Source organism: Embiotoca jacksoni, unplaced genomic scaffold (genome assembly GCF_022577435.1).
Source record: "Embiotoca jacksoni isolate LCO1_2020_lvr unplaced genomic scaffold, fEmbJac1.0.p SCAF_8, whole genome shotgun sequence".
NCBI classification, from domain to species: domain Eukaryota; kingdom Metazoa; phylum Chordata; class Actinopteri; family Embiotocidae; genus Embiotoca; species Embiotoca jacksoni.
Genome location: NW_027185436.1, coordinates 1444195 through 1467401, shown reverse-complemented (window position 1 = coordinate 1467401; position 23207 = coordinate 1444195). Strand labels below are relative to the sequence as shown.

Here is a 23207-nt window from a genome sequence, read left to right as displayed (position 1 = left end):
AATTAGATTAAGTGAAACCAAATGTAAATCAAGATAACGATGCAAGAAAATTCCTCTTTCTTTGATCTTTATTGGGTCAAATCACTTTCAGTTATATTAATACCTGCAGTGATCTTTTGATGAGCTTTAACAGGAACTTTCTAAAAGATGTGACATGAAACCAAATAACATTCCAGATTAAAGACTTGAGGCTTCAGCTGTACTCTGGTTAATCCGACATGTCGGTTTGATATGTGGAGCAAACACAGTCTCCTGACTTCACATAAAAACAGCTGAGCGCGCTGAGATCTTACAGGATTATTGATTGTTAAACAATGGTGCTGGTTCACAGGGAAGCTGAAGGCAAATCTACATAACACCCTGAAGGTGACTCCATATTCTTATATATCTATTCTTTATCTATTTAAAGAATTTCCCCTTGAGGATTAATAAAGTAACTGTCTATCTATCTTCTGGGTCTGAAATTTAAGTCCTGAAGGTCTGAGGTGTCCTCTCCTCATGACAGTTGTTTTGTTGAGTCGTTTTAATTAACCTAAAGAGAATGACTGAAATAGAGTTGAATGATTAAATCAGAATTAAGTTTACAGACTATTAGAAAATGGTGACAAATGAGAGAAGCAGCAGATAATCTGGTTTTAGAAGCTTTCTTCTTGTATTTCTGCTCCACATACAATTTCACTGATGAATTTATAATCAATACGTTTACTGTTCTAGGACTAGTGTTAACATCAAAGCAGATGAGCATCACACCTTTTTCAATGGGATATATGGAATATGAAATAACACTTTTATAAAACACTCTATAATCATTTTAATTATTCCATTGTCATATGCTTTATATATTTCGCTAAGCCTTTTAACAAGCTTTTTAAAGTTTGAGTCACATTTACCAGCATAGAAATATATGTATAAGTTTAATATTACTTCTGGGTTTTGAAAAAAAAAATGATGATTTTATGGTAACGGCCATTTGTTGGTTTTATGCCAGTTTAGTGTTTACAGATATCTGAACACCGTCTGGTGCGTTAACACTTGCTTCAGTCACGGTAAATTATTTAAAATGATATAAATATGAGTAAGATAATATCAATTTTAGTGTGTCATGTATCTCAACAGCTAAATTTAGTTTATAGTTTATCCCGAGGGTTATCAACAAAGTGAACACAATTCAAATAATAGTAGCAGATGTTTTCTTTTACACATTTAGGGAGAAAAATTCTGAGTTCAACTCCCTTATGAATCATCTTAAAATTGTCTAAATATGTAGGTATAGGTATAAAAGGAGAGAGAGATAAACATTTCTACCACCCACTTGGATCAATAAAACCTTAAAATCTTGTTCAATTTACATCTAAAATGTCTGTGACACTGTTGATGTGCCAACTTCAAGTATATTATATATTTAAAAAGAGAACAAGTGTGTTGTTAGAACAAACATAGGTGAGACGCGCACATCAGTCAGTCAGTCAGTCAGTCATCAGTCAGTCAGTCAGTCATCAGTCAGCCAGTCAGTCTGTCAGTCAGTCATCAGTCAGTCAGTCAGTCAGTCAGTCATCAGTCAGTCATCAGTCAGTCATCAGTCAGTCAGTCAGTCAGTCAGTCAGTCAGTCGGTCATCAGTCAGTCAGTCAGTCAGTCAGTCAGTCGGTCATCAGTCAGTCAGTCAGTCAGTCAGTCAGTCAGTCAGTCAGTCAGCCAGTCAGTCAGTCAGTCGGTCATCAGTCAGTCAGTCAGTCAGTCAGTCAGTCACACATTAACTGCCCCGCTCAGCTCGGTCCAGTCAACAGCTGCAGGAACTTGTTGTGCAACCTAAAAAAAACCCTGGGCCAGCAGCCAGGAGGACAACTGAGGGAACAAAGTGATTAAAGGGTCAATTCATATGTTATATTACATCAGCCTGTGAAACTGTTGCTGCGTCAGCACTAAATCGTTGATTAAAGAAGCAGTTCCTCTTCCAGGAACAAGGTCCTGGCTGCAGACACCAGATTGTGACAAAATCATCTTTATGAGTTTCTGTAATTCATGATGTTACAAAGATGTTTTACAGTAAATATGACTGCAGTCAATTATTTTGAGTGCAAAACCATGAGATCATTTAATTCTTCTCCACACCAGGATACACAAAATTAAATATTTAAATATATATCATGACATTTTCTGCAGTTTATTACAGCACTGGCTTGTAAAAGAGAAGACTAAAACCTGTAATTGTTCATCAGCTGAGAAAATAATCTTCATCAGAGAGGCGCAGCTTCTGAAGATGTTGCTCAAAATGAGAATTTCAGACTCAAAACTACAAGATCAGTCAATAACAAACATGAGTCTTCGTATTTCTTCTTATGGAATATTAATGTAGCATCAGATTAAAGTTTATACGCTACATGTTGAGCAAACTTTAGCAAATTCATCAACATGTCGCAGCAGTGAACAAAACTACAAACTTTTGTTTTGGAAACAATCTTTATTCAATTAATTGCAAATGTTGCAGTAGATTAAAGGTTGTGACGAGTGTGACATGTTAAAAATGATCTGGTTCTGGGTTTTTGTTATTCACATTTAAATTATCTAAATATGTACCTATTTATTTAAATTTTATATTGAAGTTGTGTAACTCAATGTAGAAATCCTAAGACATTTTTTTTCTTGTGCTTTATACAAACTGAGCTTTATGATTGCGAGATCGGAAAATAACTTATGAAAAAAACCCTCCTCTTTACGTCCTTTGAGTTGCACTTAAACCGGGATGCTGCGGCAGCTTCACGGGAACTTCTTGACGAAGGACAGGTACTCGTTGACGTCATCGGGGGAGCCGACCACGAAGGGCACCCGCTGGTGGAGCGCTTCGGGCTGAACGTCCAGTATCCTCTGGGCGCCGGTGGTGGCGAGGCCGCCTGCCTGCTCCATGAGGAAGGCGATGGGGTTGCACTCGTACAGCAGACGCAGCTTTGAGGGGGTGAATTTAGAGGAAAACAACGTTTCAGTTCAGGGATTATAAAGAGGAGCACAGATTGAGCAGGATCAGGACTTGTTTTTTAGTCCTCTGGGAAGACGCTGAATTAAAAGAAACTCGAGCAGCAACTGTTGGTAATCGACTTTTGCTGCAAACTCCAAACTCCAAATTAAGTCTGCAAGAACGAGTGTAAACTGTACAGATTATAAGTCCCCTCGAGGGAAATTTGTGATATTTGGCTAGGTAAATAAAACTATAAATAAAAAATATTATTAGGCCAAAGAATAGTTTCAAAGCTAGAACTTCTCATCATGATTTACCATCAAGATCATAACTATTCGAGAACGTATATGGTGAAAACATCTGTAGATGCTGTTGTTCATGTGATACTTCAGAGACCAGGTTGTTCCGTTTGCTAAAAATATGTCCTCAAAGTCGACGTCCTCGGGAGTTTACACGGTTTCATTTCCCATTACCAGACAAAACTCAGCTGAATCTGGCTAAAGTGAAAACGTTTCTTTTTGTTTCCAGGTAATATGTGACTGTTGTTTCCACATAATTTCAATAACAGAAAGAAGATCCAGACTTTACCAGGTTTATCTCAACCTCAAATGGACCGGATATCATTTTGACCTTTGCTCTTGCTTTAAGTTCATAACATAACATTAACGGTCTTTAAATAGGATCTGGGTCATTATGACACAAGCTGTTCTCAAAGCTCCAGCAGCTCTGGATCTTCTTCCAACTCACTAATTTCATTTGAGTGTTCAAATGACAAAGCACAGTAAATAACTAGAGGATGTTCGGGGTGAATGGGTCACACAGTCAAGTTGCCTGGAAGAAAAAGGGTGAGAGGTTGTTATCTTTACGACCAGCCTCGGCCGTCTCTGAGCTTTATTTATCACAGGACAAGAACACAGCCCCAGCCTCAGGTTTCACTGCTCCGACGCCCTCTGAAGTGTCGGTCACTGGAGGTTTAGGTGTGAGTGAAAGGCCCGAATCTGTCAAGAGTCAGAGGAGGACGAGTCGTGTGCCGTGAGACCCTGAATCACGAACGTTCTGCAAACGTTTTGGGGCTCTCCACTTGTTTGATGAGAGGAAAGGAAGACATTTTTCAGCCTTCAAAGCCAACTCAACATATCACCATTCATTTCTCCCGTGGTATGAGGACGACTGTATAAGTGGCGGCGATGGTTTTGGATTAGCGACTCTGAGTCAAAGCTCTCGGACTAGTCCATGACAGTCAGTGGAAACTCTGGATTTAAATCTTGGTTTCTCCCAAAACAAATATTTTATCATTCTCGGCAGAAAGTAAACGTCTGTCGGATAACACAAAAAAAAAAAACACATTTCAGGATAGTACGAGCTGCTAAAAAAACAGCATATTTAGAGTTTTTCCCTGACGTTTACACAGTATGAGCAAATCACAGAGTAATGTGTGAAGTGTTGAGGGCCCATACAAAACATCATTGACATTTTTAAGAAGTTTTAATATATGTTTTTAGGTTGCACATGACCCTGTGGTCTGTCCACACATTTGAGTTAATGTGCCAGCGTGGCCGTGATGACGCTTCAGTCAGAGGTCTCGGAGCAGGTCGGTGCTCACCTTTCCCTTGGGGCTCTTCTCGTTGGCGGGGTACATGAAGATCCCTCCGTAGGCGATGGTGCGGTGAATATCTGAGACCATTGAGCCCACATATCGAGCTCCGTAGGGGGAACTGCCATCCTGAATATCAGATGAATAAACTAAGTATTAGTGCATACAGGTTTTTTTTATGTTGTTGAGCAACAGTCCAAGTTGGTGTTTCTCTTATCCTTCAAGGTCAGTTTTAATAGCTCACAACCCCATGTTTTCACTAAACTCATACACAACATTGCAGATGTTTTTCAACTAAAAGACTGACCTTTTAATCAGATATTCACCCATTTAAAACCCACAAAAAAACATTTACATCTGAGAAGTTTGGCACGTTTTGTTAATTAAAAGAAGGGTTTGTAGAAAAGTTTGTTTATTTTACTCTTGCACCGTAGCTACGGTATTATAACACATCTGGAATTAAATTGCTCAGTTACTCTGCTCTTTTCTCAACTCCCTAACAGCAGCAGCTCTTCACAGAGAACACAAGGGTTTTAGATATCACATGTAACCAATTTTCATAGTGGGAAAAAAATAGATCAAATTATCAACAGAAAAATTCACTTAAAAATCACTAATTCAGTTTTATCTCTCGGCTGTTTGACCACTCGCTCGGTACAACCCAAACACTTCTGTTTGCCAAAGCTTTTCTCCCTCAAGCTAACTGATTATTTAAGGCTTGGTTTTTATAATAATTCATATCTGAACAGACTTTTTTTAAATTAAAAAAAATACGAAAGGCCTCAGGCTGGCAAGGATCATTCACTTTCTCCGGCAGAAACTCACACACACACACACACAAAAGCAGGCAGTCAGATCTAAACATGGAAACTGTCTCGCATTCTGGACATGCAAACAATCTTTTGAACAATGCTGAAGAGATGTTTACTGAAGCTGTTGCACGACAGAAGAGCAGCACCCGTTTGGTAAAACTGGCAGCTCATTTGAAAGTTGCAGCTTCAGCAGATCGGCTCGGTTCAGAGAGGATAAGGAAAACCCGAATAGCAAACAACAGGCAGGTCAAAGTTCATCTGCAGCACCTGCTACATACAGTCAACAAGCTGCTTCAGGATCACACACACTTCATCTAACCCTCTTCTTTAATTCACTTCACCAGCTTTCATCCACATTTAGAATTTTCATTAAAATCTTTTAAAACCTTGCAGCGACACGGCAAACGGAGTGGAGTTGCCCTGAAGTGAGCTTCATGTTCAGACCAGCACAACGTGATGCAGAGTCATGTGCTCGCTGAGTCACATCCCACTCATCACACAGGAGCAGGGAGGGGTGTGTGTGTGTGTGTGTGTGTGTGTGTGTGTGTGTGTGTGTGTGTGTGTGTGTGTGTGTGTGTGCGGGGGGTGGGGGGAAGCGTGTGTAGGAGTGTGTGTTTCTGATAAAGTAGCCCATCCCAAAAATAACAATTACAAACACATGCTCTGAAAAAAAAAACGTGTTCAGCTGGTCACCGTGGAGACAGCATAAGACTTCCTAAAATTAAAGAAGAGAACAAGGGAAGCTTTTGGGTGTGAAAATGATTTCGACAAGTTATGAAATTTTACACAAGTTCAATAAGGAACTGGTTTAATTCCACTTCCGTCACTTCAGATTTCCCACGCTGTCAAACCGCTCATTCATAATCTTGTCGTTTGTTTTTCCCGGGGAAAAAAACTTAATATTGTTATTAGAATCAGAATTAGAAAACCATCCGTGTTGAAGTTGTCTGCTTTCGGCTCAAACTACAACTCAATGTTCATTATTTGACTTTTAATGGCTCTAAACTACAAAATAAGGCTTTATCACTGGAATAGTTCAATTTCACGATTCTCCAGTTGACTTAACATTTTAAAATTAGTCTTTGGTGTTTTCATTGCTGCACGCAGCTCCTTCTAACCTGTAGCACATTTTCAACGGGTGTCTGGTTTTAAAAACAAAAAGACCTGCGAGGTAGAAGTAGATCCCACACTTAGTTTAAACTTCCCCGTCGGTCTTTTCAGAAACATTTGCATTCCATCTCAAACTCATGATACAAGTTTCACAATACCATACGCACTCTGCAGTAGTGAGTAAGGCTGCGGTCACCGATTCATTGTGCTGGTTCATGATGGTTAATGTGTGATATGATGAGTGTTCAACAGAGAGGATAAGTAGAAGCTGAACTGTCTTACAGACAGTTTCCTTTTTACAAATACAATTTTTAGAAAATACCGTTTGAAAAGTTTGAAATGACCATTATAACATCATGAGACTCTAAAACTCTCTGATGAAACTCAAACTTATAAAACTGATTTTGTGACTGATCTGAACAACATTACTGAACGACAAACTGTTTGTCTTTGAACTGTGTTTTCTGTTTTCTATGCAGTGCGACTAATGCCGAGTGTTGTAGTTTATCCTGGTAGCATTAAATAAACACATTAATACCTTAAAGAACACTTCACGAGCAGCATGGTGACGTACTGAGCAGTGCAGCAGCTGGTTTTGCGGTGTTGGAGTCCATTCAGACTGAAGCTGCTTATAGCTGCCAAGGAGTCATCGGTACAAACACTCAAAATACGAGTTTGAAGTAGAGTTTTCACTTAATCTTTAGAGTACAGCAGAGTTTTGTTTTTTTGCTATGCGGGACATATCTGATGAAAATAAAACTTCAATTGCAAATTTTAAAGGCTGATTATTGGTCACTGTGGTCAAGATGAGAGGAAGTCTCAGAGATGGACATTCTCACACTTCCATACAAGCCCAGCGTATCAACAAATCCATCACCGATGAAAAGGGATGCTGATGACCAAACATATTTACCGTCATGTTTGTGACTGAGAAGTGCTGAGTGTGCACGTGTGAACATCAGAGTTTCCAGATGACAAGCTTCGGCTTCCTGAGGAACACGATGTTTCCTGCAGCAACCGTGTGGCCATCCTGCAGCTCAGCTGACCAAGCTGCCACCCGTCCGTCCCGTCTGACCCAACTGTCACGCTCCACTGACTGTCAATCATGTGTTTGTTCAGGTCATAGCTGCTCTGAATCCGCTGTGCGAGTGTACTACATGACTGCATGAATTATTATCACTTTAACCTTCTTATAATTCCCATTATATTTCCTTCCATATACAGAATGTTTGCTGTGTCAGACATTGCTTCTTGTGAGCTACTGTTTCTGTTTCTGGATGCATAATGTGACATTGAATGTTTTCAACCACATAATAACCAAAAAACACGGTGTTTTGTGGATAAATCTGAATCAGCATGATACGGATGGAACATTGTTGGGTGATTGTGAAAGATATTAAAAGGGTTCACTGACAAAAAAAAAAGATGAAAATATGATATAAGCTGTGTCTGACATTTCCATTATTAGCTACTGCACTTTAGTATCAGTATGTCTAATTGAAAAGTGTAAATGTACCCATGAAACAACTGTGAAGTACTAATAATCAGTATCAGCCTGTTTGAGCTGCAGTAAACTAGAACAACCAGATTTGAATTTGTTCACTGTTGCACTGAAAATGATGTGTTCAGGTTCACTGGAAAGAACAATTCCTCAGACAAGAGTAGAAAACATTTCGAACAAGCCTCTCCTCATAGAGTTCAACTTCGATTTCAGTTCTGTCTGCGGTGAAAACATATTTAGAGAGATCAGCTGCTTTTGTGTCACAAACCAAACGTCCTCACGCAAACTCCTGAACAAAATCAGAACAAACGCTCAGTCGGGACTCACATGATGAGTGTGAGAGGCCGCTGGGGTTTGAAATCCTGCCTCACAACTGAGTGCAAGTTTCGCTGCGATCCAGGAAAACAGATGCTCTCCAAGTCTTCTTTTTTTTCTCCTCACAGCTTCAGTCAAAGGTATCAGATTAAAAACCACAAACACAAACTGATTCATGTCACCGCGCCGGATCAGATGTCGAGGGACGCCTTGCATCAACGTATCAGATGTTTGCGAGTTGTTTCATTTTTATGGGATATGTTCTCACCTCAGGGTACTTCTTGTGCTTGAGGTACTCGTTGATGGACGGGTGGAAGTACTTGGCGTAGCCCTCGTTCAGACTGTAGATCTTTCCCTTCTGCTTGATCTTCACGTTCCTCTCAGTCAGGATGAACTCACCGATGGCCTGATGAAAGAGAACGATTCCCACAAAAATATGAAACTAACATATTGAAAAAAAAGAGAAAAGGCAACACATCATACACAATTGCAAATCAGGAAAACAAATCAAACTCAACAGAGCAAAATATTTTGTCAATTTTCCTGTGTGAAAGGAAACATTTACATACTAAGTCATCAAAATTCTTTATGAAGAAAGAAAAACGTAACTAAATAACTAACACATGGAAAGAGAACAATCCAAAACACGTGTTATAACATCATAAATGACGAGACGCTGTCCGAGTGTTCAGAGTGGAGGAACAATGTTATTCACTGCAGGCCTGAAGATCTCTCCTGGTTTGTGAATTACAGAGAACATCACAAGGCTGTTTTTAATATGTCTCTGGATGCATAACGTGACAAAAAAAAAAAAAGGGTTTACTGACAACAAAAAAAGAAGATGAAAATATAATAAAAGCTCAGTTATGGCCTGAAGTCAGGATTTCTGATGAAAGCAAAACAGTCCTCTGCATTTCTGTTTGCACTGTGAAGACATGCTGCTCTAAGGAATGATTGACAGGATATTATCTGTTTTCTCAAATAAAGTCAGTTACAGGACAATAAAACCATATAAAAGTAAAAGTACAATCACAAGAGACACAAAAGGAGAGGCAGTGGTGTTGAGCATTAAAGGAGGAGACGTCGGTGTGGTCGCTTCATGTAATTTCAGCAGCACAGAGCGCCTCTGACATGCGGAGAACTGAAGTGCTCACCGGGTCCAGCATGAAGAAGTTGAGGCCGACGCCGGTGCTGAAGGCCACGAGGGTGGCGCTGCCGTACAGGGCGTAGCCGGCACACACAATGTTGTTGCCAGGCTGCAGGGCGTCCTGGTTGGTGGGCTCCCCCTCTGACAGCTGAATATTACACGGTGGGGGGGAATAACACAGCAACACAAATAAAGAACAGTGAATTGTTAGGGTGACTTTAATTCCCCAGACGCCACTACAGTAGAAGATCTGACTGATGCAGATGCAGTAGACCAGGACTGTGTGGAAATGGCTGAATGAGACAGAACCACAGAATTTATCCTTAATAGGAGTGTCAGATGTACAAACCCACAAGAACACCAATCTGATACGAATTTATATTTTTAATTAAGTATTCGAAAATGAACAAATGTCAAGCGATTAAAAGAAATGACATTCTGTTGATTTAGTTTGTTTAATATTTCATCAGTATAACAGGTCACTGTGGTATAAAAAAAACTCCATACAGGCTGTGATGAGTTCACATTACCGAATTTCCCCACTGTGGGATTAATAAAGTCAAATCTAAAACTAAACTAATTCATCTTTTCCAAATAAAGGAAATTAAAGGATTTTTATTTTTTTTTAAGCCAGTTATTCTCTAACAGAGACGATGTGCACACAGCATGTCAACAACTGAAGCTTCGTGTTGTGTTGTGTTTAAAATGACTGCATCAATCAAACACTGGTTATGAAACTGATTCGCTGTCTCTCCGACTGCAGATGAAAACTGGATCAGCTGAACAGCAGCACCCTCTTGTGTCCGCAGAGTGTTACTGCACTTTCAATCTGTCTGTCAATTCAAAGTTTGCTACGACTCGGAAGAATAGACGTAACTTTGTTTGCTGCTTATTTTGCTCTTCTTTCTCAATATATTTTTTATTTTAACGTCTGCCTTATTTTTGTACATTGAACTGCACACATTTAAAAATGTTCCTTAATAAGATAAATGCACTCTGCAGTAAATATTTATGATGAGCTGCAATCATAATAAATATATTTAAAAGCACAACACTAAATCCAGTCAGATAATTCTTATGTAAAGTGAAACTAACTTTTCTCCCTGTACAATGCATCCTGTTTGTTTACTACATCTGCATTGAGCTGGGATCAAATATGGAATAGCTGCTACACATCTGCATTCCCAAGCTCTTTTTTTTTTTTTTTACTTACAAAGAAGATATTCTTTGTTCACCAACAGCAACATGAGCGCTTTGTAGTGTGACGATTTAATTTTTCAGTCACGGCTTGCTTTGTTGCATCTTGGCAGCGGTCCGACTCACCCGTTTGTAGATGGCGAATATGGTGCCGATGGAAGCCAAACAGTCGATGTTACTGGAGCCGTCCAAAGGGTCAAAACACACCACGTACTTTCCCTGTGGGAAAATAAAACCACACGAGAGGTTATTACAAAATAAGGAAATGAAATATACCAACTCTCAAATTTAAAAATGAAAACAGATTCTTTAGATGATCCTCATACGTCACTACTTGTTTTTTCTTCATAAGTAGTGGTCTCTTCGTCTACATCCTAATCTACATTTCCTTTTTAAAATTACAAATTGATATTAATCTATGACGCATCTTTAGTGGTAAATTCTGAATACTTTGTAAAGGTTGTCTCATACAGGAGCCGCCTGGGCTGATATTCAATAGGACTGTGTTTAACTACCTGTCAGGGAAGTGCTGAAGGTTTTTTTTTTTAAATCAGTGAGATACATTTCACTTGTGTTATATTTAAAACCAAACAAGTAGCATCTTAAATACTATAATTGTATGAATGGCACATCAACAGCCTGCAGCACATTACATGCATTAATATAAGTTCTCTGAATCACATGCACATGAAAAATTGCATGAAAAACCCAGAGCGAGCAGCAGCTGTTGTAACGAAGTCAGTAAAAAGATCTTTTCGTCCTCCCACCTTGTTACAGAACAATCAACCAGGATGTCAACAGCTGACAAACTGTAAACTCGGGCACAGTTTCTGTAAAAAATATCAGCTACATGACGAGTTGTTGAATTTAACTGCTGCATAATCATGTGCAAAGAAATGTTTTCATCTTGGTCGATCACTGTGATGTTTCCACCAATAACAGTAGATCATCCAATAACAGGGTTCCCACTTTAGGTCAAATGTCAAATTCCCTTTCACTGACTACAAAGCTGAAACTCTATGATCTAATGAACAGAAAAACAGGCTGCAGTTGTCCTGAGCAGACAAGAAACAGACACATTATTTTATTCCTATCAGATATTTTCAGTACAAAATGTTTCACTACTTAAACCTACAGCACAATTATGATCGTACACAACTAGGCCTGCAGACCATTATAAACACACTGAGCCTTGTAGAAAGAAACTTGAAACACACAAAAAAGAAACTCTGATGGGAACAGTAAGAGCCCAGCATGCTCCTCTCTCCCATATTTGATAGATCTGTAGTCGTTTTCACAACTTTACATTCAGCTTTTCTCTCATCTATATTTATCACCCAGTCTTTGAAGTCATCATTTTGTAGCCAAAGCTCTTGAAATCTACATTTTGCTGCATGTTTGTCAAAATTCAAGCATGCAAACAAAACTCCCTGGTATTCCAGTACTTGGCCTAAAACTGCTCCCCTGACTTTCTCTCTCTGGAAAAGACTTTTAAAAATTCCCTGATCTTCCATGAAACTCTCTGACGTGTGGGAATGCTGCAGCAACAAACGGCGACAGAAATATTCTCTGATTGTGTTTTAGATTCCAGATTTTGTTAAAATTACCTAAAGATCATGGCAGTGAATTTTCAACAGATTTAGTTAATGGCCCAAAGGTTCTCCTCAGGAAGTTCTCATATTGATTTACAACATACTTTATTAGTAAATAAACAGAGAATATTTCCAACCAGTATTAAAAGTGGGGACGTTTGGGATCCGTCCCCACACGGTGTTGTTTTCATTCCAATCACATTCCCAGTGTCATCCTCTCACCCTCTTGTCCTTGGGAGTGATGATGATCTCCTTGTTCTCCTCTGACACCATGCAGCAGGTGCCGTAGGAGGCCTGCAGCATGTTGATGACCAGGTCGTTGGACAGCACGTCCAGCTTCTTCACGTCGTCCCCCGTCACGTTCACGGAGCCCGCCAAGCCATGCCTGCATGAACCAACCAGCAGCCAGGCTTCAGTCTCGCACACACATGACACTTCATGAAGAGACAACGTGACAGCATGCATTTGGTGAGACGGAAAGAAATTCAGCTCCTCAAACTGATCCGGAGAAAGTGATCGCTTTCATCGAGGCACCCAAACAAACAGAAAGAGGATCATAAGTTCCACTTCAGAGCAGATCAACAATGTGCAACTGTGTTTGGTTACATAACTTCAATGACCGTTAGCTTCACTGACTAATGATGCAGTCTTTTTGAGTTGACATGGTTTCAGTAACTTTCCTTCATACAGAACATTTCAGGTTTCAGCTCGGAATATCTCAGACTTATTTTCACTCGAACTGAACAGTGATTTTGGTTTTTAATTTCAAGTTTGACTCACTGATACGTTCCTGAGCTGCATCTTCAGCTACTAGAAAACTATAAGCTGACTACCTTGAAGTAACACTGGCATCTCTCCAAAGTCAATTCCCCAAACAAAGAATTGGTTATTGAGTTACTTTTCAACAATCCAAAACGTTGCAGTCTCCAATTTTATCATTGTATATCCTTTTACAAAGGGAACTGATTAAATGCACAATCTCACTTTAAGATTAGAGTGTTGAAATGCAGCTAAATCATACAAAGCTCAGTGTCCTGCTTACACAGGACAAAACACGACTTCATGCCAGCTCTACTTCTTTAAACTAATGAAATCCAAACTTATCAGTCTTGGAACTTTAAACTTCTGAACAGGAACACAAACACCCTCACAAACATCATGCATAACTCCTAAATCTAAAATCTTAAAGAGTCAAACATCCATTTTGAACCAGACTCAACTGCAGCAGCCCCATGGCCGTTGTTCTGCAGCTGACCTTTCACCTCTCCATGGGAATGCGAGATAAATCTTACAAATCTCAGCTTGCCACTACTCACTGAATATGCACAACGGCCTCTTCTTTATCTGTCACCGATGGTGCAGACAACAACAGGCCTATTACAATACCTCAGTACTTACAGGTGGGCCAAGCCTGCCTTACGCACAGCAGAGGAAATCGCTTTGATGGCCGTCAGTATGGAGTTGATGAGCTGGGTCAGCTCACCGGTCGCCCCTTTGGCCTGGCGGCCGGTCTCCATGACGAACCGGGTCAGGGTCCATACGTCCGTGTCAAACGCCGACTGGTCCGACATGCTGCGTTCCGCTTCTGTCTTTCCTCGTGGGCAGCAGAGCGCGAGTTCACTCAATCAGTGAGCGACCTTGTTACCAGCCGTGTCCTTTTCATTCCCGGAGCCATGAAGACAAGCCAGGGCAGCCGTGTGTGTGTGTGTGTGTGTGTGTGTGTGTGTGTCTGTCTGTGTGCGTGTGTGTGTGTGTGTGTGGGGGGGGGTGTCAGGTGTCAGCTGTGGAGACTGGAACAGTTTAATCCTGCACAAAACTTCTTCACCTCTTTTATTCTTTCAGTCAAAAAGTTACAGAAACTTCCGACTTGGGTAACGAGAGCTGTGATGTCAGTTTCTTCGAGTTGTCACCACATTTGTTTGCAGTCTGCTGCTGTGAAAATAGAGGAACAACTTCATCTGTCCATGTTAATGTGGTGAACAATAGTGGTGAGATGCATGTGTGACAGTCTGAAGGAAACGTTTATAACGGAGCAAAATGTTGCTCGATGTTTTAAATGAACTACACACTTATCGTTGAGCAAGAATGTGCATCTAATAATATAATCTGCTTATTCAATACACTTTATTTCAGCTACTACAAACTCACAACACCTTTTAGGATTGAGTTTTGATCCATTATTTTATGTTGGATGTCTGTCTGAGTTACATGAAACTTTGGTCAAAGACTTGGCGGGTGTGGAAAACATGATTTGAACATTAGGAGAGTAGAAGCAGAGCCAGGTGGTATGTTTTAGCTGGACTGCAGCTCCATTCAGCTCTAAATGTCAATAGGTCTCTGTGAGGTTCATCTGACTTTTAGCTTAAAGGTCAACTCCACTGGATTAAGTATCTCTTCACTTTTGTCCAGTGGTCTTTCAACGTCTTCATTTCCAAAATAAAACTTAAAGGAAGTAAAAACAACAACTGAGTAGATAGTATGTGTTCTGTTATATTCTGTTGGATTAAATCATGCAATGATGTATAAAATGTTGTTGTTTCTGCAGAACACTAAGACTGCATTTCTATTTTTGATACTAGAATAATCATGTCAGTCCAGTGAGTTTAAAGATGGGACACTTTTTGCAAACAAACGTTTCCAAAATTATTTAAAAACCACAGTTTTTTTGTCTCCTTAGATTCATTTTAATTTATTAATACTTCATAAGTCCAAACAGTAGTTATCTCACATTTGTTTCACAAAGGTTGTATTTGGTCTTTTGCACATTTAGAATGAACAATTGTCCATCAGGAGCAGGACCTTGAGGAGCAAAAGTCTTCAAGTTACATTTATTCAAGTGCATTTGTTTTTTGGGACATTTTTGGTGTTCGGTAGTTTTAGTGGAATGTGTGTTTATGTGTGTGCGAGCTTATATGTATCCAAGTTTTCATGTTGTATGTTCTTCTACATATATAGAGCATGCATATTGCTGCTATGACATGAGAACCTTGCAACCCCCAAATTTGGCCCTTTTCACAAAGAATACTTTCTTCTTTTGGTCTTCAGAAACTTTTTCAAACGGCATCAAGCATCATCATAAATACATTTCCATCAGGCCCACTTTCTCAGTCCCTGAGAAAACAGACAGTTTGGAGATACGAGGTTGTCACTTCCTGGCATGTTTCTTGCAGATAGCGATGTACTCCAGCACGTCGTCGGAAGAGCCCATGGCCACAGGCTCCCGCTGGTGGATGCTCTCAGGCTGGATGTCCAGGATGTTCTCCAGGCCGGTGGAGGCCATGCCGCCCGCCTGCTCTATGATGAAGGCCATGGGGTTGCCTTCATACAGCAGCCGCAGCTTGGAGCGAGAGAGGAAGGCAAGTTCTTCCAAGTTGTGTCAAAGTCTCCAAAAATAACAGTCTGGTTTTCAATTGTATTGCTCTCTTTAAATGAGTGAATGGTTTAAAATATTCAAACTCAGTTGACTTTATTATTAGACCTTCATATGTAAAGAAGTATTTTAAAATAATAGTCATGTATGAACACTGGAACAGGCTTTGATTGAAGAAATCATTCCTCCTCTTCATACTGCTCAATATCACTTCCTAATGTGCTTCAAATGTAAACTTATTTTATATTTTACTTTGTTTATATGGTAAATCTATAACTTGCCAGTGAGGTAAAGAAGTAAATGTAATGTCTGCTCTGAATGTAATCACAACTGTTTCATTTAATTAATTGTTTTTATTTCTTGACTTTTGACTCCAGGAGATACCTTTCATCACGCCGTTTGTACATAAAGCAAAGACTCACTCCAGTTTTCTGCAATGATTTGACTAAACTCAAAACTAAAATATTCATGATTGATTGTGCGCTTGCAGTTTCCGTTCTGGAAAATGCAACTACTTTAGTGAGCACTAATGTTGGGAGAATATTTAATAAATAAGTTTATTTGTGGCATCTTTGCCTTTATTGGACATTCAGCAGTGTCAGACAGACAGGAAACTTGGTGTGAGAGAGGATGGAGGGCATCACGTGCCAAAACCAAACCAGGCACGCTGCTGTTGTGTGATTTCACAAAAGCGCACACTGACATTCCTCAAACTCTTCTAAAACAACAACATTCACCCCCCTCGGTGTGTCAATCTCATGTTTGGCTCAGTTTTGCAAATAATGAGGATGTGGAGAGTGAAGACACCACATTGTGACATTATCCTGACAACATGTTAGTCAAGTCAGCGACGAGGGAGACTGAACAAACACATTTTTTTTAAATGGAAATATTAAATGACAGCGTCTTTTACAGTATCAAAGTCACAGTAAGTCAATGAGGATTAAAAAAAAAAAAAAAATACATTTGCTGTCACACTTTTAAAGAGATTAGTTGATATTAAGAGAAAACCAAAACCAACCATTTAATGGTCCTTGTTGGACTATTGTGTGACTTCCTTGTGATGAACATAAACTCTGTGGTTTATTTTCACTCTGCTGTAAACACTCACTGTCCTTGCAAATCTACAGCTGAAAATAAGTTAACTTTATTTATCTATGAAAATTAAATTGCACACCGTTTAATCCCGTTTAGCATTTCCTCAAAATAAAAAAAACAATAAATACGGAGCCCTGCAGTTTTAGAAAATATGTAGATGAATGGAAGTGCATATTAATCTCCTGTATTTAAAAAATGTCTCTTCAGTAGCGACTAATGGTTTCAGGCTGGCAGCAACAAAGAAGACAATGGAAAGTAGTGAAGGGCACAAAAAAATGATCAACCTTAACAAGCAGAATATCAGCACTCATAGATCAATGAATTTAAATTGATTTTGTACAAAAAAAAATGAGCTTGTTGTGTGAGCTGTAAGCCTGATGCGGAGTGCCGGTACTCTGCTTGTTTTTGATTCTTGCCACAAATGTCATTGTTTAAGATTTGTTCACTATATTTCTCTATATATTACAATCCTTAACCTTAAAGTTTGTCCACATGTGTAAATTAAAGGAGGCAGACACGGAGGAGAAGAAAGCAGCATCGGGACCTTACCTTTCCTTTGGGGTTCTTCGCATTTCCTGGGTATAAAAAGATTCCTCCGTACATCAGCGTTCGATGGACGTCAGCCACCATAGAGCCGATGTACCGGGCGTTGTAGGGCTCGCTGCCGTCCTACAGGGAGGTCAAAGGTCACCGTGAAAATACACACATGGCATTAGTGTGACGTCCACAGAGAATTAGAAACACAGAAAACGTATTTAACACAGGGCTGCAGATGAAATGAGGAAATATTGGTTAAATCAGGCATATTTCCAAAATAATGCACACGGACTGATGTGGAAGGAAAAAGGGATTTGCCAACACCATCCATTTAGTTTACTGTTAATCTAATACTCTTCTGCCACACTGGGCTGACGTCAGTGTTACCTGAGGGAACTTCTTCCTCTGCAGGTACTCGGTGACAGCGGGATCAAAGTGCTTTGCGTAACCTTCATTCAAGCTGTAAATCTTGCCTCGCTTCTTGATCCTTACATCCCGCTCAACCAGGATAAATTCACCGATCGCCTGAGGAGCAAAGAGCAGAACATGCTCTAAATAACTTCATAAACACATGTTTTGTATGAAATCATTTTGAAATGTTTGTTATGTGAAATGCACAGGGCTTTTGAGAGAGTACTAACTGGGTCGAGCATGAAGCAGTTGACTCCCTGGCCGGTGGAGAGCACGATCATGGTGGCGCTGCCGTAGAGGGCGTAGCCTGCTGCCACCAAGTTCCTGCCCGGCTGCAGAGCGTCCCGCTCAGAGGGCTCATCATCTGTGGTCTGAGGGAAACTAGAAATTAATGTCAGTGTGGCATCATTCCCGTCTCACCCTTCAGTTCGGGCTGCTTTATTATCTGCAACAATGGAATAAGAAAAAAAAAAGAATAATAAATGAAAATATATAAAAGAAATCCTTTTGGAAATCATAAGCCAATTTTGTCTTTTAATGATGAAAGTGTCTGTTAAATCTGTTTTTCTTTAGCAAATTAATTTTTCTTTTACTTTACCATCTTAGTCTAATGGATCTCCTTCAAAAGCATCTTATATTTTATCTTCCACTGAACAGGAATGCTTCGCCTTCAAGAGCTACGGACCATAAAAAAAGAATCGTGGTTTTAAGTGAAGTAAACCTTGTTTCATGGCTTTTTTTGGACCCGGATAATATCATTCGGGTGTCATATCATTTTGCCATCATTTGGCTTTGAGATTCTAAATCGAGGATAAAGAACCTTAATCTTGGGAATTTAAACCTGTTAGCACCTTTCTGTAAATGGCAAAGATGGTTCCGATGGAGACGAGACAGTCAATGTTGGAGGAGCCGTCCAATGGATCGAAGCACACGATGTATTTACCCTGGAAAAGTAGGAAAGACACACGAAATGAATAATGTTAACTGTATCGACCAGTTACTACAAATATGACTCATTATTGATTGCATCATCAGCGCAAAGAGTCTAAAAATAATAAAAGTAGTCTAATACAACAATTTTGACAGCAACTGAAACGTAGACCATATTTTTGTATTTGAGAAAAGACCCTGATAAACAGACATTTAAATCAACTGCAGAAGACTGGACGATCCTGTTTCAGTTTGCCGATGGGTAAGTTCAGAGAGGAGATCTCAGATGAGTTAGAGCAGGGTTTTTTGAAACTCTGTGGGGATCCCAGAGGAACATCAACTGTTAGCCTCACTCACAGCTCCAGGAGAAGCAAAGATCCCTGGTTTTGTTTTAACATCTCAATAAAAGTCTGTTCTTTCTCCCCCCGGTCACACCGACAGGCTCACCCTGGTCTCCGGGTCCACAATGAGGGCTTTTTCATTCTCTTCAGACACCAGCACGCAGGAGGTAAAAGAGGACTTGATCATGTTGATGACGAGGTCATTGGACAGAATGTCCAGCTTCTTCACCTGGTCACCCGTCACGTTGGTGCTGCCAGCGATGCCGTAACTGATGAAGACAGGAGAGGTACAAACAGGGAACAAAAGAAGTGAAAAATGGCTTGAGAGGAAATGTACTAATAAAGATGGCACAATGCCAGGTCAACCATATATAACTGCAGTTATAAATCAACAATTCTACTTTGGTTGCTAGTGTTGTATTTTAGCTGGCCTTTAGTTGGAAGTCATTCAAAATCAAATTCTTATCAACCATAACGGTTTTGTTCATACAAAAGATTTAATATACATAATATTGAATTCCATCTTTTAAGTAAGAGATGGCATTAGTAACAGTTCAAATGCACCAACACGGTAGTAATGATGAAACAAATGCACGCTATTGAAACTTAGTAGGAGGAGGATTTTTTTTTTTTAGTAAATGCTTCTCTCCAGTTGCATTGTAATAAATCTGCATACAACTGACACTAAACATACATGTGTTTGTTGAAATAAACTCTAATTAGACTGCATCCTATCATAAATGGGCGTGATGGTTTCAGGTATGCGCTTCCTCATTGGAGCACAGAGAACCTGAATCTCCTGCTCAGTTTGTGCCGACGTGGATGTATGGAGCTACAGTTCTACTCGCATAATAAAAACAGCTGTAGATCAGCTGTGACTTTATAAACTAACACTGTATGTTTACTCGGTGAGGGTTGTTAACTCACAGGTGGGCGATCCCAGCTTTGCGCACAGCGCTGGAGATGGCCTTCACGGCCGTGCACAGCGAGTTGAGCAGCGTGGTCAGCTCCCCGGTGCCTTTCGCCTTCTTCCCCTCCTCCATAACGAAGCGGGTCACGGTGACCACGTTGGTGTCGAAGACTCCTTGGTCGGACATGGTGGCAGATGGTCTCCGGTAAACCTGAGTGGTTGGAGGAAACGCTGCAGGACTTTAAATCCGCTGCAACGCGGAACTCAGCGGAGGGAGTGAAGACCGAGAGGCCAATCCGGAGCTGCAGCAGAGGTGTGGCCCCGCTGGAAACACTACCCGCTTTGTACGAACTGAGCTCGGTGGTGATGAAATGATAACGTTACCAATAGAGGGATGTGACCGGAATAATAGAAGCTGCTGAAAGCCTGAACTCAAACTGCAGTTGCGCAAAACAGGTCGTGTACTTTCCAGGAAGTTGGACAAAGAGTGTGTGAACAGTCAGTTTTTATTCCTTCTGATAGTGTGCATTTACAACATTCTCTCAAACCCCTTCAGATTGGATGGGACGCATCAGTAAACTGACATCTGCAGGTCTCTCCACAGATGTTCTGTTGGTTCACATATGGGCTCTGACTCGGGACAGTTAGAGAGACCTGAAGCCACTCCAACACGGTGTTGGCTTCTTAACCTTCCTGTTATGTTGCGGGTCAAATTGACCCGTTTCGAAGTTTGAAAATCTAGAAAAAATATTTGAAAGGACTTTTTCTGTATCAAATTTCTTCTGCTTGCCTTAATTAGTGTAATCAACGTAAAAAAAAAAATAAAAAAAATGTATTTGCAACCCCTCCCTGCAGGTTTATATTACAGAGATGATGTTCGGGTCAATGAGTCAATGACCCAGCAGTTAAAGTGGAGGCTGTAAGGGGTCAAAAGTGTCAAGTTTAGACCATTTCTTTCGTTGAAAATATGAGACAGTCTTTCTTACTCCCTCCCACCATGTTTCATGTATACACTCTGCAGATACAACTCAGCAGCTTACTGTAGGACAACATGAGCAACAGAAACTAAAGGATGACAGCCCTGGAGGCTCTGGAGCACATCCTTGATGAAGACAGTGAGATAGAGGAGGATGTGTCTGAAGATGAAGACCATCTTGAGGTCAATTCAGATTATAATGGGACTGATTATGAACCATCAGATGATGAAAGTGATATACCTGTTCCTCCAAGCGAGACATTCGTGTCAAAAAATCGTGAAACATCAGCCGAGACTGTCTGCCGAAAATATTGTAAAGACAGTGCCAGGCCCAACCAGGATGGCGGTGACTCGTGTCACAGACATCAAGTCAGTTTTTGAGCTGGTCATTCAAAACTCAATACAGAAAGTCATTCTAGAAATGACTAATCTAGAAGGGAGACGTGTTTTGGGGGAGAAGTGGAAGGAGCTGGATGAAACGCAATCCTTATGACTCATCTGGCTTGATTTTGAGTGAGCGGGTCAATGAACAGCAGAGGTGTCTCATCTCTATTTATCTACATCACCCCATGAAAAAAAGAAAGTCTCAAAATGCAAATAAAATTGAGGAAAAAAATACATGTTATGGTAGACTAATGCAATTTATATCTAGGTTTTTCCAGTGTACCTAAAAAAATAGTTTGAACATGTATTTTTCATGAAAACGAGTGAGTTATCCTCATTGAACTATGATCTATGGAGGGGTGAATAACTCCATTCCACGAAAAACTGATTGCATTGTTAGTAATGGTGGTGGTGATGAGGTACAAACTATATTTATTAGGATTTTGGGGTTTCTGACAACTTTTGGATGATTAAACATGCACCGGGTCACCGGATGAGCAGTGACTGCCTCACCAGTCACAGTGCTTGAAGTTCTTCTCAAAAAGATCAATTTCTGTCACATCAGACCAGAGACTCTTTTTCTTCGTGCTTTCAGATTGTGTTCAGTGTCATCTGATAAACTCAAAGTGGGCTGTCATGGTTCTCAGAGTGGCTTCCATCCAGCTGCTCTTTAAAGACCAAAGACCTGCTAGTTAATCAGTTTGTCTGGACGGGCAGCTTTCAGAGTCCTGATGGTTCCAAACTGCTTTTATTTCACTCGCTCGAGCTGCTGTGCTCATTGGAGCACTCGAAGCTCCAGGAATGGTTTTATATCTTCGCTCTGATCTCTGCCAGGTTTATTAGGAGGCCTTCAAAACTGAAACAGGATGCACCCAAACACAATTTGGAGTGCCACAGTAAAGAGTTGATTACTTTTGTAGATGTGAGATTTCATATTTTTGATTTTTTAATAAATCTGCCAAAAAAATGAACATATTTCCATTGTGTCATAATGGTTCATGGAGTCGATATAGATGAGCAAAAATGGCAATTTTATCCATTCAAGTGCAAAAAGTGAAGGATCTGAATCCACTCTATCTATCTATCTATCTATCTATCTATCTATCTATCTATCTATCTGTCCGTCCGTCCGTCCGTCCAATACAAACTTCGTCTAGCGGTTGTAGTCTTAATCAGTCCAATATAATTCCATTCATTCTTCCAATCATAAACACCTGTTGCTACTATTGAGTTGAGTTTGACCTAATTTATTGATGTTACAGAAAACCGCCAGAAGATGGCGCTCTGGACCAGTCGGCCTCTGTAGGGATGCTGACTTTGCACTCCCAAACAGTGTAGGGTGTGTTTTGGTAGCTTGGAGCAATACGTTTATACATAGTCTATAATATATATAGTTTATATATAGTCTATGATAACGGTATAATGAACATTTATGGAGCCTAAACTTGTGGCTCCACTCAATATTTAATTTTAGTTAAGGGGCTGTGTGAAATTCAACATCATAAGGTGTCACTTAAAGAAAGCTCACCTTGAGTGGTGATGTTAGTTAGTTTTAATAAACGTTTGTGTTAAAGTAAATGTGTTAGTCACTCCAACTAAAAGGTGTTTAAGTGATGTTAAACTATTGTTAGTGGTTATTGTTATTGTTGCTGGTTAGTAAACAAACAGGCTAACGTGAAACAACAAATGCAGGAGCCGGTGACGTTTTCTTGGACTAACTTTAACTAACTGGAGGACGAGAGTAAATATCTGGGTTGTTCAGTGTCAATCTCTGTGGCTCGGCCGGTAAGAGTGGGCCAAGCTGTGGCCAGGTAAGAGACACCTGTAGCACCGCCTGACCTTCATGTCAACACGCGTGGGGGAGGGGGGGGGGAGGAGGAGGAGGAGGAGGAGGGAGGGTGTGGAGGGGTGGGGAACTGAGCCTGTCTGGGCACCGACTGCGCATGACCGCGGGTCACCTCGCTGCCGTGCTGAAGAGACAAGTACAAAGAGGCTGCTGGTGGTGCGGACGGGACGTGTCGTGTGCCGCG

At 40.4% G+C, this 23207-nt stretch overlaps 2 protein-coding genes across 2 annotated transcripts; both read right to left on the bottom strand.

Annotated features, from left to right (window-relative positions):
• Positions 1-2080: 2080 nt before the first annotated feature.
• Positions 2081-13917, bottom strand: fbp2 (fructose-1,6-bisphosphatase 2). Its single transcript, XM_069138955.1, has 7 exons — positions 13619-13917; positions 12443-12605; positions 10755-10847; positions 9439-9579; positions 8553-8690; positions 4556-4675; positions 2081-2942 (listed from the first exon to the last, which is right to left on the bottom strand). Exons 1-7 carry the CDS (start codon positions 13789-13791, stop codon positions 2757-2759), a joined length of 1014 nt encoding a protein of 337 aa, XP_068995056.1. The 5' UTR covers positions 13792-13917; the 3' UTR covers positions 2081-2756.
• A 948-nt stretch (positions 13918-14865) lies between these two features.
• fbp1a (fructose-1,6-bisphosphatase 1a) lies at positions 14866-20094 on the bottom strand. The gene is made up of 7 exons (XM_069139007.1): positions 19835-20094; positions 19014-19176; positions 18488-18580; positions 17867-18007; positions 17613-17750; positions 17238-17357; positions 14866-15557 (listed from the first exon to the last, which is right to left on the bottom strand). Exons 1-7 carry the CDS (start codon positions 20002-20004, stop codon positions 15366-15368), a joined length of 1017 nt encoding a protein of 338 aa, XP_068995108.1. The 5' UTR covers positions 20005-20094; the 3' UTR covers positions 14866-15365.
• Positions 20095-23207: the final 3113 nt, after the last annotated feature.